The sequence below is a fragment of the Danio rerio genome, chromosome 15 (genome assembly GCF_052040795.2).
Source record: "Danio rerio strain M-AB ecotype USA chromosome 15, GRCz13ab, whole genome shotgun sequence".
Taxonomy (NCBI): Eukaryota; Metazoa; Chordata; class Actinopteri; order Cypriniformes; family Danionidae; genus Danio; species Danio rerio.
The window spans coordinates 1,962,094-1,975,694 of record NC_141035.1 but is presented as its reverse complement, the minus strand read 5'-3'; the positions used below and the strand labels follow the sequence as shown (position 1 = coordinate 1,975,694).

Genomic DNA, 13,601 nt, shown 5'->3' with positions numbered 1-13,601 from the left:
TAGACAATATCCTTAAAATACCCTGCATATTCAACACAATCTCAAGGCAATTCGTAACTTTTACATTTGGTGGCTAATTCTAACGAATTCATACAATCTAATTCGTACATTTTAGTACGATTTGCTCATCCCCCAATGACGGTTGGGTTTAGGGGTGGGGTTAGGTGCCACGCCTCCTTTTTAAAATCGTACAATTTCGTACGACTGAATTCGTACGAATTAGCCACTAAACTGGCAAAACGTAAAATACTTACGTTTTCTCGTGAGATCAGGCTGGCATATTTGATGTTTAAACAGCTACATTCTCACCTAAAATACACTATGTGGCACAACAGGAGCAGCATTTCCTAAATATACAGTATTCATCCATCTGACGAGGATTTAGCTGTGAGGGTTAAATAAATGCAGTAGGGCTCTGTCCTGGCTGAAGAAGCGGTGCAGCAGGCACACCCATGGGGAATTGAACTCAGGGAAAAAATGCGGGGATCTTTGGGAAAAGCCAAGCAACAGCTGTGCTTATGTTCTGCCGTCAATGAGTTCTCAGATCTCTGATCATGAGAGAGTGAGACAATGCAAGTGACTTAATGCCGATTCATCTAGTATGCTGAAGTTGACATGCTTATTCTCACTGTAAAGAGTGCAGGTCAACCGCTGCAGTGATTTCTCCATGTAGGTCAACACAAAGAGAGAGAGAGAGAGGGAAAACAAGCATCTGGAGTTACTTATGCCTTCATTCATTTAATTCATTGTGCTTTTCTTGTGCTCCAACTCGGTTCTTTTAAACAAGCATTTAGAAAAGGCCATTTATTTCGGTCTGTGAGCTCAGATATAAATGCGTGATGGCTGACTGTTTGCTTTTATGTGGCAAAAAGGGGAAAAACATTAAAAAAAGGACAGAAATGAATTTTTTTAATAAAGGGAGGATGGGTCAGCCGAAATGGCAATTTACTGACCATTTAATCACTTCAAGTTGTTCCAAAACCTTTCTTTCTTTCTTTCATTCTTTTTATTTATTTAATATTAAACTTTTTTTTTTTTTTTTTTGCTGCAGACCGATTTTTTGGAGTTTTTACTGATGTCAAATACTGCCAATTATTCGTCAGGTATGGCAACTAAAATCTAATGTCTGATATACGTCATACTGGTAATGTCCACACAACGTCAAGCTTTAACATCATTAGATGTTGATATTTGGTTGTTTTTAGGTTGCATTGGAAAGTGACAAAAATCGAACATCTTATAGACGTCATAGTGGTAACGTCCACACAACATCAAGCTTTAGAAAACAATAGACGTTGATATTTGGCTGTTTTTAGGTTGCATTGGAAAGTGACCAAAATCGAACATCCGATAGACATCATAGAGGTAACGTCCGCACAATGTCAAGCTGTAACACCATTAAACGTGATATTTGGTTGATTTTAGGTTGCGATGGAAAGTGACTAAAATTCAACATCTGATAGACGCCATAGTGGTTACGTCCACACAACATCAAGCTGTAACATTATTAGACGTTGATATTTGGTTGTTTTTAGGTTGACTTGGAGAGTGACCAAAATCTAACATCTGATAGACGTCATAGTGTTAACGTCCACACAACATCAAGCTTTAGAAACATTAGACGTTGATATTTGGTTGTTTTAAGGTTGCCTTGGAGAGTGACCAAAATCTAACATCTGATAGACATCATAGAGGTAACGTCCGCACAATGTCAAGCTGTAGCATCTTTTAACGTTGATATTTGGTTGTTTTTAGGTTGCATTGAAGAGTGACCAAAATCTAACATCTGATAGACATCACAGTGGTAACGTCCACACAACGTCAAGCTTTAGCATCATTAGATGTTGATATTTGGTTGTTTGTAGGTTGCGTTAGAAAGTAATTCAAATCTTACATCTGATAGACGTCACAGTGGTAACGTCCACACAATGTCAAGCTGTAACACCATTAAACGTTGATATTTGGTTGTTTTTAAGTTGCATTGGAAAGTGATCAAAGTCTAACATCTGATAGACGTCACAGTGGTAACGTCCACACAATGTTAAGCTGTAACACCATCAAACGTTGATATTTGGTTGTTTTAAGGTTGCATTGGAAAGTGATCAAAATCTAACGTCTGATAGACGTCATAGTGGTAACGTCCATACAACGTCAAGCTGTAACCCCATTAAACGTTGATATTTGGTTGTTTTTAGGTTGCATTGGAAAGTGATCAAAGTCTAACATCTGATAGACGTCACAGTGGTAACGTCCATACAATGTCAAGCTGTAACACCATTAAACGTTGATATTTGGTTGTTTTTAGGTTGCATTGGAAAGTGATCAAAATCTAACGTCTGATAGACGTCATAGTGGTAATGTCCACACAACGTCAAGTTTTAGCATCATTAGACGTTGATATTTTGTTGCTTTTAAGTTGCATTAAAAAGTAACCAAAATGCAAGTTCTGTCCAGCATTAGACATTGACGTCGTCCTGATTCAAACAAAATGCAGCAATCCACGTTGTTGGGGTACACTGTCAATCTGACGTCATGTTGAAGTACTGTGATTGCTGGGATTAAAAATAACTTCATCTCATGTAGCCTAGTTGAGTGTGCACAGAGTAACTGCTGTACAACTATTCTGAAATTATGATGTGATGTATTTTAATAATGTTACTTTTTTATGACCAAAACAAGACATGTTTATTTATAAAGTGTTCATTTGGATGTCAGACCAATGTTAAAACATAACATGTTACAAGAACAGAACGTTTACAACCTACCATCTATAGCTGCATCCCCCTGGATTTGAACACATAATCTCTGCATTCTAGTCAGGAACTCTCACCACTTCACTTAATCACTTGAAGCCTAGAACGTGGGGTTTAAGACCTCAATTTGCTTAACTGTTTCTTTGCTGAAGCTGTTCCAGAGCAATACATAAGAAAAGACCACTAGGTGTCACTGTAGAGACGGGTTTCTAAACGTTTTGAATTTTCGACACATTTGCTTCGACTTTTTACTTGTTTCATGAAGCTTCACTTTGCCCACCACTACTAAAAACCACTGCTAGACCAGCAAAAGCTTCATTAAGTTACAGACTAACAAAACTGAACCAAGAACTTTGTGTGTTGTTGTGTTTATAGTTCTGGAAATCAGTGAGAATTATCTTCACCTGTGTGTGTGTGTGTGTGTGTGTGTGTGTGTGTGTGTGTGTGTGTGTATCAGACCAAATAGTTCACAGCTGTAGCGGGAGTTGGTGGTCGCAAAGCATCCTGGTAGTTGTAGTTCTTGTGGTGGCAGATGTATATATTTTTTTAGTCTTATTTGTTGTATTTCAGCCAGAATAAAAGCTGTTTGCAATTGTTTAAAACCATTTTAGGGTCCACATTATTAGCCACCACCACCTCTTGTCTCCAGATCAAACTAGTGTTATACAATGACTTGCCTAATTACCCTAACTTCACCCTAATTAACCCAGTTAAACCTTTAAATGTCACTTTAAGCTGAATACTAGTGTCTTGAAGAATATCTAGTCTAATATTATTTACTGTCATCATGACAAAGAGAAAACAAATCAGTTATTAGAGATGAGTTAATAAAAGTATTGTAATTAGAAATCTGCTGAAGAAAATCTCATTTATGTTCAACAAAACATATAATATATATGTAGGGGGGCTAATAATTCTGACTTCAACTCTATTTGTCATAACACATATAGTTAAGTTAGATGTTTGTATGTTCTCCCCGTATACCCCTTTATAGTAAACCACTTCCTTACTCAGTGGCCATGATCACCACATATAGGACACCCCACACTGTGGTACTGTCTGATGCTATCAGTAAGCTATATGAAGGTGAAACCGCTTCGGCTTTAAGTGAATAAAATATGTCAACAGAGTACAGACTTATCGAATTTCTCTTTCAGATATGGTGACTGAAACAGAGAAGAGTATAACTCTTTCAGCATTGATATCTGAGGGCAGCACGAAGGCTGAGTAGTTAGCACTGTTGCCTCACAGCAAAAAGATTGCTGGTTCAAGTCCCGGCTGAGTCAGTTGGCGTTTCTGTGTGGAGTTTGCATGTTCTCCCTGCGTTCGCGTGGGTTTCCTCCTGGTGCTCCAGTCCAAAGACATGCGGTACAGGTGAATTGGGTAGGATAAATTGTCTGTAGTGTATGAGTGTGAATGAGTGTGTGTGGATGTTTCCCAGAGATGGGTTACCGCTAGAAGGGCATCCGCTGCGTAAAAATGTGATAAGTTGGCGGTTCATTCCACTGTGGCGACCCCGGATTAATAAAGGGACTAAGAAAATGAATGAATGAATGAATAAATATTTTTCCCCAACATATGTCTTTGGACTGTGGGGGAAACCGGAGCACCCGGAGGAAACCCAAGTGAACGCAGGGAGAACATGCAAACTCTACACAGAAACGCCTACTGGCCCAGCCGAGGCTCCAACCAGCAACCTTCTTGCTTTGAGGCAACAGCACTACCTACTGCGCCACCGCGCCGCCTATATATACAGTTGAAGTCAGAATTGTTAAATTATTAGACCGCTTGTTTATTTTTTCCCCAATTTCTGTTTGGTGGAGAGAAGATTTTTTCAACACATTTCTAAGCATAATAGTTTTAATAACTCATTTCTAATAACTGATTTATTTTATCTTTGCAATGATGACTGTAAATAATATTTGACTAGATATTCTTCAAGACACATCTATACAGGTTAAATTGACATTTAAAGGCTTAACTAGGTTAATTAAGTTAACTAGTTAGGGTAGGGGAATTAGGCAAGTTATTGTATAACAGTGGTTTGTTCTGTAGTTTATCAAGAAAAAATAAAGCTTAAAGAGGCTAATAATTTTGTCCCTAAAATGGTTCATAAAAATTAAAAACTGCTTTTATTCTAGCCAAAATAAAACAAATAAGACTTTCTCCAGAAGAAAAAAATATTATCAGACATACTGTGAAAATTTCCTTGCTCTGTTGAACATAATTAGAAAATATTTAAAAAAGAAGAAAAAAATCGAAGGGGGCTAATAATTTTGACTTCAACTGTATATATATATATATATATATATATATATATATATATATATATATATATATATATATATATATATATATATATATATATATATAAAAAATATATATATAGATTTTTTTATATTTATATTCTTTATATATATATATATATATATATATATATATATATATATATATATATATATATATAAAATAAAGAAAAAATGTATACATTTAATAAAGAAAATAATATTAAGAAAGCACTGACTGATATAAAGAGGTAGGCTACAATTATTAAAGAATTACTTTAGAACTGTAACCCTAAGTAGAATAATCGGGAGATGATCTGGGCTGAGCAGTATATCCTCACTTTAGCCTCACAAAAAGGTATTTTGGAAACACAAGTGTCAAAGTTTTCCAGATTTTTCCTGATTAATTTAGTATTTGCTTTTTGACCTCTCAGCCCTTTTCTTCCTTTTTTCATGTCAATATTTATGATCCAGTAATTGCCAATATCTTGTGTTTATTATATTGTCTTTTCTCTTAAAGCAGCAAATGCAAAGTAAACTAAATGTGTGGAAAGTAAGTGGAAACTGATTTAAGAATGAACTCAAACGATGTTTGGGACATGAAACAAATGTGCACATCCTTCAAATCTGAGTCTGAATCATTTGCAGAAGTGTGATTTATAAATACCGCCAGGACGAGTTTATAAATGACTCTTCCTGTTTGATGTGATGACATTTAATGCCCGAGAGTCCTATTTGTTTGCTTCAAGTTAAAGCATTTAAACATGAGAAAGGGGCCATTACTGATGTATTTTGTCTTGTAAAATAAAAACTGGGAAATATTTAAAGTTTTCAAAACTACACACTGAACAAAAACCCATTTTAATAAAGAAAGACTTCAGGAAACGAAAACAGAAGTTAAATCTAGAGTAAACAGAAGTAAAATATAACTTGTCCCTGCAACACTACTGTATATTGTATATTGAATGCAATACACTGATAAAAGTAAATTAATACACGGCTGTCTTGAATACTTGATTCTGATTGGTCAGTCGTTGCATTCCAATGTATGTTATTCTCAGATAACAACTATTGCATAACACAGACTCATGCGTGAACTGAGAATCAACTTGACCGTCACTGAATATGTTCACATCCATATATTTACATCCATATTCATATGTATTTCATGAAAGAATAATACACAGGTTAGTATGTGCATCATTCAGCCAGCTTAGTTTCTGTCAGCTTTGCGGTTTTGACAGTTTGGCGCCATTTTGTGTCTGAATAATGCGCAGGTTAGTGTATACTCCATCAGCTGTTTTCTTTTCTGTCAGCTTTGTGTTTTTGACAGTTGCGCACCATCTTGTGTCTGAATAATGTGCAGGCTAGTGTATACTTCATCAGCTGTTTTAGTTTCTGTCGGCATTGTTTTTAACTGTTTGGCGCCAACTTGTGTCTGAATATTGCTAAGGTTAGTGTATACTCCATCAGCTGTTTTCGTTTCTGTCAGCTTTGTGTTTTTGACAGTTGGGCGCCATCTTTTGTCTGAATAATGCGCAGGTTAGTGTATACTCCATTCAGCCAGTTTCGTTTCTCTCAGCTTTGTGTTTTTGATTATTGGCGCCATCTTGTGTCTGAATAATGCTCAGGTTAGTGTATACTCCATCAGCTTTCATCTCTGTCGGCTTTGTTTTTGACTGTTCGGCGCCATCTTGTGTCTGAATAATGCTCAGGTTAGTAACTAATCACATCTCAGAACTATGTTTTGTGCCTAATTTTGATGTTTTTGTGCAAGTAGCCAGGGATAAAGTACATCCAGGATGTTATTTATACAGAAAAAAAACCTTCAGTCTTATACAACAGTGTTAAGATAGGCCTGTTTTAATTAATTCCGTGATTAATAACCTCCTGGATCTATTTTATCCCTAAATTATGAATGGGTAACCCTTTAAAATTTGGTTCATTACTCACTTACTTACTCCCAGCGCTGTTTATCTGCACCATGTGGGTGTTTCATAACATCTAATTTTTACAAGGTGGGTTGTTAGCCCAAGACTCAACCCCCAACCTGGAGGACCAGGACATACACACATACGATACAGACAGTTTAGCCTACCCAATTCACCTATACTCTATGTGTTTGGACTGTAGGGGAAACCTGGAGCAACCGGAAGAAAACCCCCGCCAACACAGGCGGAACATGCAAACTCCACACAGAAATGCCAACTGGCCCAGCTTGGGCTCGAACCAGGGACCTTCTTGCTGTGAAGCAAGAGTGCTTCCCACTGAGCCACCTTGCCACCCAAAATATTGCTTTACAAGCTTTACAAGATAATTAGTCAATGTTAGTAAAAACACTAACTATAGGGGTGATACGGTGGCTCAGTGGTTAGTACTGTCACCTCACAGCAAGAGAGTCACTGGTTCCATTCCCAGCTGGGCCAGTTGGCATTTCTATGTGGAGTTTGCATGTTCTCCCCGTGTTGGCGTGGGTTTCCTCCAGGTGCTCCGGTTTCCCCCACAGTCCAAACACATGCACTATAGGGGGACTGATGAACTAAACTGGCTGTAGTGTATGCGTGTATGTGCGAATGAGAGTGTTTGGGTTTTTCCCAGTACTTTCCAAATACAACTTATTTGATAAAAATAGTCAGATAAGACTGCTAAAACTTTTAACACTGTGCATACATTGAACTACAACATAGCATTATTATATTACTTAATGGACCATTAATCTAAAGCAGAGATGCCCAAACTAGGGCCCTCAGGCCAAAGTTGCCCCTTTGATTTGGCCCGCCGTCCCATCTGAGAAGGGTTCAGAGATTGTGATTTCAAATTTGATGTACCCTTTTATTTGTTTGTTTTATTGTTAAGCTACACAAAGCTGAATGTTCTAATTTAAATGGTGTAAATGAATCAGATTTAGTTTAATTTTATACACGACAGTGTACAATTCAGAGACTCTGGTGATTGAATTAATGCAAAGGCAGAGTCTGCTTGACTAGTGTGTTCAGCATTGAACTCCACTGTGTTATAAATATGATTGTTTATGGTTTTATTGGAATAAGTTATCATTTAAACAGTAATCCTGCATTAGTTAATACAATTCAAAGTAAAGTTTTCTATTTATTGTTTAACATTATGAAAAAATTATATGAATTAGGAATTAGCCATGGCAACTTTAATGTAAAATTGTTTGGTGTGTATTTATCTTCAGCCTACCCCTGTTCTAAAGTGTTACCTGTAAAATATGCACACAATCAATTTGTGTTGGGACAACATGAATGAATTAACTTATTAGTTTTTAATTCAAATTTAAGTGTATTGAACATAAAACAATTGAGTTGCCCCTTAAAAATAATGTTGTTTCAGCTCATCTTAAATTAGTCGTTTGAGCAGCCTTCTTTGTGTGTGTATAAATGATTCCTCCTTCTTGCTGATGTGGAGAAAAAACCCTGACATAAGCTGTGACAATGCCAGCGACGTTTAAATGTTTACACAATGTTTTCTTTCATTCATTATGCATTATTCAGTCTCGATCTCCATCTGTCTTTAGTGGTGAAGTCACATGTCTCTTCAGATCTACTTCCTCCTGACCACGTGTTGTGTCTGACAGGTTTCACTTGCTCTCCGGAAAGTTCTGCTTCTCTCACAGTATCCGATGTGCTTTTACTGCAGGCTTCTTATTAATGCGTATGTGCGTGGTGTGAGAATCAATCCATAAGTATGAGTAAAATCACCTTTCGGAAGAAGATAAAGAGCAGACGGGTTCGGGCAGACTGCAACCGAGTGAGCTGTGTATGTATTCCAGTTTTACTATTTGGGCTTTATTTGCGCTTTCTATCAGTAAAACCACAAAAAAACAACAACAACACATTCTGAAACAGTTTTTTAATGTTATTTAAATCAATTGCAATTGTGTATTTGTTGTGCTTTTCTGTTTGCTTAACCCTTGTGTGGTCTTAGATTCCTCTATATTTTGTTTGTCTTAAAATGACCGGCCTTCACAAAACGTCAAACATCAACACACACTGTAAAAAATGCTGGGTTTTACACTATTAATTTGTGTTGAAGCAGCATAAATTAATGAAATGATCTTAATAGGTTTTGTAAATTTAAGTGGATTGAACATAAAATAATTAAGTCTCGTTGAAATCTCAGGAATTGTGTCGTTTCAGCTCATTTTAAATAAGTAGTTTGATTTTTCTGCCCTTAAAAAAAATGCAGGGTTCCACACAATTCATAAGTTAACTTCATTCATTCATTTTCTTGTCGGCTTAGTCCTTTTATTAATCCGGGGTCGCCACAGCGGAATGAACCGCCAACTTATCCAGCAAGTTTTTACGCAGCGGATGCCCTTCCAGCCGCAACCCATCTCTGGGAAACACACACACTTATACACTACGGACAATTTAGCCTACCCAATTTACCTGTACCGCATGTCTTTGGACTCTGGGGGAAACCGGAGCACCCAGAGGCAACCAATGCGAATGCAGGGAGAACATGCAAACTCCACACAGAAACGCCAACTGAGCCGAGGTTCAAACCAGCGACCTTCTTGCTTTGAGGCGACAACACTACCTACTACGCCACTGCTTCGCCCATAAGTTAACTTAACACTTTTAAAAATCTATGTAGATTGAACATAAAAAATTGAGTTGTGCCAATGAAATCTCAAGAATTGTGTTGTTTCAGCTCATTTTATTGAAGTAGTTTACACATTTAATATTTATTTTTTGTGTGAGTGCAAAGTTTAATTTTAGTCCTCAAACCTATTTATGCTTCATCACAAACTCAATAAATCATCAGGTTTTCCTCTTATTAGTGTGCATACCTGCCAACATTTGTCTCTGGAAATCCGGGAGAACGAGGGCAGGGGCCGGTGGTGGTGGATGAGTGGATGTCTAGGTGTCAGGGGGGTAAGGTGTCTGAATAACACAGCTAAGTAACTGTACTATGCACTGGGTTTCGGGCAGCCACTGCGATCCAACACTATACCAAAGTCGGCGGCCTGGGGGTGTTATAGACTGTACCAAAGAGCTGAGGACTGGGGGGGGATTATGGGAGTTTTCCGGGAGAAATAACAAAACGGGAGGAGGGCGGTCGATGGGTCTGAAATACGGTAGACTCCCAGGATAACTGTAGTGTTGTCAGGTATGTTAGTTATTAATTTAAATAAACTGAACTGTTTGCTAATTAATTTGCTGCTAATGTATACTATTTATTTTTTCTTTTGTAAATAATAATAATATTAAAACATATTACTGACCATTTAACTGTTTATTTACAATGAAAGTAAAGTCGGGTCGGGGCAATCCCTTATTTTCACATGCCTATATTGACAGGTATGGGCCAAGCTGATTTTAGCTGGTCATCTCCCAGCCTGACCAGCTAAGACCAGGCTGGAAACCAGCATGGAAATGACCTAAACCACTCTTAAACCAGGCTGGTTGAGTAGCTAAAACCAGCCAACCATCCTAGGCTGGTTTAAGCTGGATTTTTCAGCAGGGTTTAGAAAAAAGTCATCAAACTTCAAGACCATTTTATGACCAAAAATTACAATTTCAATAGCAGAAAATAACAAAAACTGAATATTGTTGTTCTTTTCTGCAGTTAAAATGGTCATTTTTTGGACTCTAACTCAACAAAATAACATCCCCGGCTATGTTTCTTTTATAAAACACTATTGGTGGATATAGACTGTCACACCCTCGGCTCGTTCCTGCAGCTCCAATCGCTGCTCTCCCTCACTAGCCACCCCTCACCACACCTGTTAACAATCACCAGCATACTAATTACCCACACCTGCACCCGCAATCACCATTAATACTCACCTCCTTCACTCGCTCACCGGCCGGAAGTTGCATGGTTCGTCTCCCTCTCATCTGCTCACATGGATGTCGCTCTTCGCTTATAGATGCCAATACAACTGAATAAAGGGAAGTGACTAAAGCTTATCTGGTGTTCAACTGAAGATCTGATGTTCACCTGATGAAGTGTGTGTGAGATCGCTTATTCTCCTCAACACCACTCTCCTGCTTAATTTCTGAATCTGCTGCATTGTTTTGAATAAATACCCTTAAAGGTTCATAAAACGCTCAAGTACTTTTGAGATTTTAATAGGTGTGTGTGTGTGTGTGTGTGTGTGTGTGTGTGTGTGTGTGTGTGTGTGTGTGTGTGTGTGTGTGTGTGTGTGTGTGTGTTAAGACAATGTTAGCAGCTTTCGTCTTTAATTGTGGGTGAAACTGGGTAATTTAGAGCTTTTGTCAGCTGATTTCAGCTTCCGGGTTTAAAATGATTTTTGGGGAGGATCAAAATCAGTGACGTAACGCAAAACTGCAAGTGCAAAGATGATGCGTCGGTTTCTTATTGTTATTCATAGCTGAGTTTTCTTATCCTATAAGAAGAGCCGGCTTAAACATTCATGACTGCATGTGCTTTTCGAAGGCAAGGCAGACCTGCCAGTGCCAAGCTGTGAGACCCTTTGTTGATGACTGAGTGAAAGCGCGTCCAAAGCACACAGTATTAAGCTGTTGGGTTTGTTGCATGTTTTTCCCCGTGATGCTGTCAGGGCAAAGCTGTTTGTGTCCATCAAGCATTTTGTTGTCTTTTATCAGGAGTTCGTTCACATTTAGACACATCGCCGTGCTGTTGTGTTCGCCTAAATCCTCCAGATTACCAGCAGTGCTAATGGTTAAAACAGACAGGGCAAGAGACCTGCTGCACTGAGTCTGCATTCAGACCCGGGGATTGAGGGAGAAGTCCTCATTTAGTGTTTATATAAACACGATTATCTTTATAATGATATAAATCTGTGTATGAAGTTATGAATAACAAATGTAGCAGGGCATTAAATTACTGTTTATTTCTTTGCATTTTAAGTTTGTAAACTATAAACTCATGCGTCTCCTCACGGTTTGTGTCTTATTTTATGAGCCGACTGACAACAGTTGTTCGCTTCCCTCCTTCTCCCCTGCTGGCCACGCCCACTCCTGCCTCTGCTCGCAGAGCTCCGCCCATTATGATGCATCTTTTGAAAAATTCTGAGGTAGACCTGAACTAAAAGTGGATGTGTCATGACCCTTTAAAAGATAACCATCCTTGTGTGAACGTGACAGAGGCCGTATTCATAGAAGGTAATAACAGCAGAGTGTGTGTGTGTGTGTGTGTGTAAAAATGGGTTTATTATGGTGGGTCAAAACATATTAAAAGTTAATAAATCAACTATAAAGAAAAAAAAAATGAAGGCCCCTAAAAGTTCTTAAAGTCTTAATCATGTTTTTACGAGGTCTTAATTTTTGTTCAGGTGTTGAACAAAGGATGTGTATTTTCCTCCTAACATTAACAACAGTGTGCATAATCCATGCGATTTATTTTTTTTATTTATTTTTATTTTTTGGGCTGGGGAGCGTCCAGCCAAGCTCCTCCGTCCAGGTGATGTCACGTAATTTGTGACGCTTTCCACATGTAGCGAAACCGTAGAGCGAACAGAAAATGGGACTTTGCGTACTCCTGGTTGGAAAAAGACGAGTTTAAACAGTGTCACTAAAAACAACCTCGTAATTTTATTCTTTCAAGCTCTGTTTCTTTTGGGCTTATCTGAGTTCTGTTGCATGGTTGTGCTTCATTCGTTTATTTACCTACAACTGTTTATTGAGTTAAAGGTTTAATACTGATTAGCGGTGATGCGGTCTTAAAATATTTTGAGTAGGTCTTAAAAAGGGATTGAATTTACCTTTAGGATTCCTGCATATGCCTTGAAATATAATTGTATTACTGATGGGTCAAAATTTACCCAAAAGACAATCATTGCACCCTACTGTAAATATGCACACACTACAAGAACATATAAAAATAATTCATTTTCTCTAATGTTGGGGTCATTTTAGAAAAAGTCATCAAACTTCAAGACCATTTTATGACAAAGTATAATTTTAACAGCAGAAAAAAAAAAAATAATATATATATATATATTTTTTTTTTCTGCTGTTAAAATTATATATATATATATATATTTATATTTATATATATTTATATATATATATATTTATATATATATATATATATATATATATATATATATATGTATATATATATGTATATATATATGTATGTATATATATATGTATATATATATATATGTATATATATATATATATGTATATATATATATATATATATATATATATATATATATGTATGTATATATATATATATATATATATATATATGTATATATATATATATATATATATGTATATATATATATATATATATATATATATATGTATATATATATATATATGTATATATATATATATATATATGTATATATATATATATATATATGTATATATATATATATGTATATATATATATATGTATATATATATATATATATATGTATATATATATATATGTATATATATATATATATATATATATGTATATATATATATATATATGTATATATGTATATATATATATATATATGTATATATATATATATATATATATGTATATATATATATATGTATATATATATATATATATGTATATATGTATATATATATATATGTAT

General features: G+C 36.2%; 1 protein-coding gene and 1 long non-coding RNA gene across 17 annotated transcripts in view; both read left to right on the top strand.

Moving 5' to 3' along the window:
• The window catches only part of dock10 (dedicator of cytokinesis 10), a 147,467-nt gene that overhangs the window by 35,027 nt on the left and 98,839 nt on the right, over positions 1 to 13,601 (top strand). For 2 of the 15 annotated variants that reach the window (XM_087283460.1, XM_087283455.1), the window contains exon 1: positions 8,604 to 8,818. The exons of 9 other annotated variants lie outside the window; for them this stretch is intronic. In XM_087283460.1, the coding sequence (XP_087139586.1) occupies positions 8,747 to 8,818 (72 nt within the window). In that variant the 5' untranslated portion in view covers positions 8,604 to 8,746. Of the gene's footprint in view, positions 1 to 8,603; positions 8,819 to 10,872; positions 11,017 to 13,601 lie in introns of those variants that run through there. 4 more of the 15 variants (XM_087283466.1, XM_087283464.1, XM_087283465.1 and 1 more) reach the window with 2 other exon arrangements.
• Positions 1,074 to 4,993, top strand: LOC141377961 (uncharacterized). 2 transcript variants are annotated; one of them, XR_015509017.1, is made up of 3 exons: positions 1,074 to 1,535; positions 1,756 to 3,477; positions 4,684 to 4,993. It is a non-coding gene; the product is annotated as an uncharacterized LOC141377961 (long non-coding RNA). The 2 variants fall into 2 exon arrangements; XR_015509016.1 differs by having other exon boundaries at positions 1,756 to 3,882; positions 4,472 to 4,993.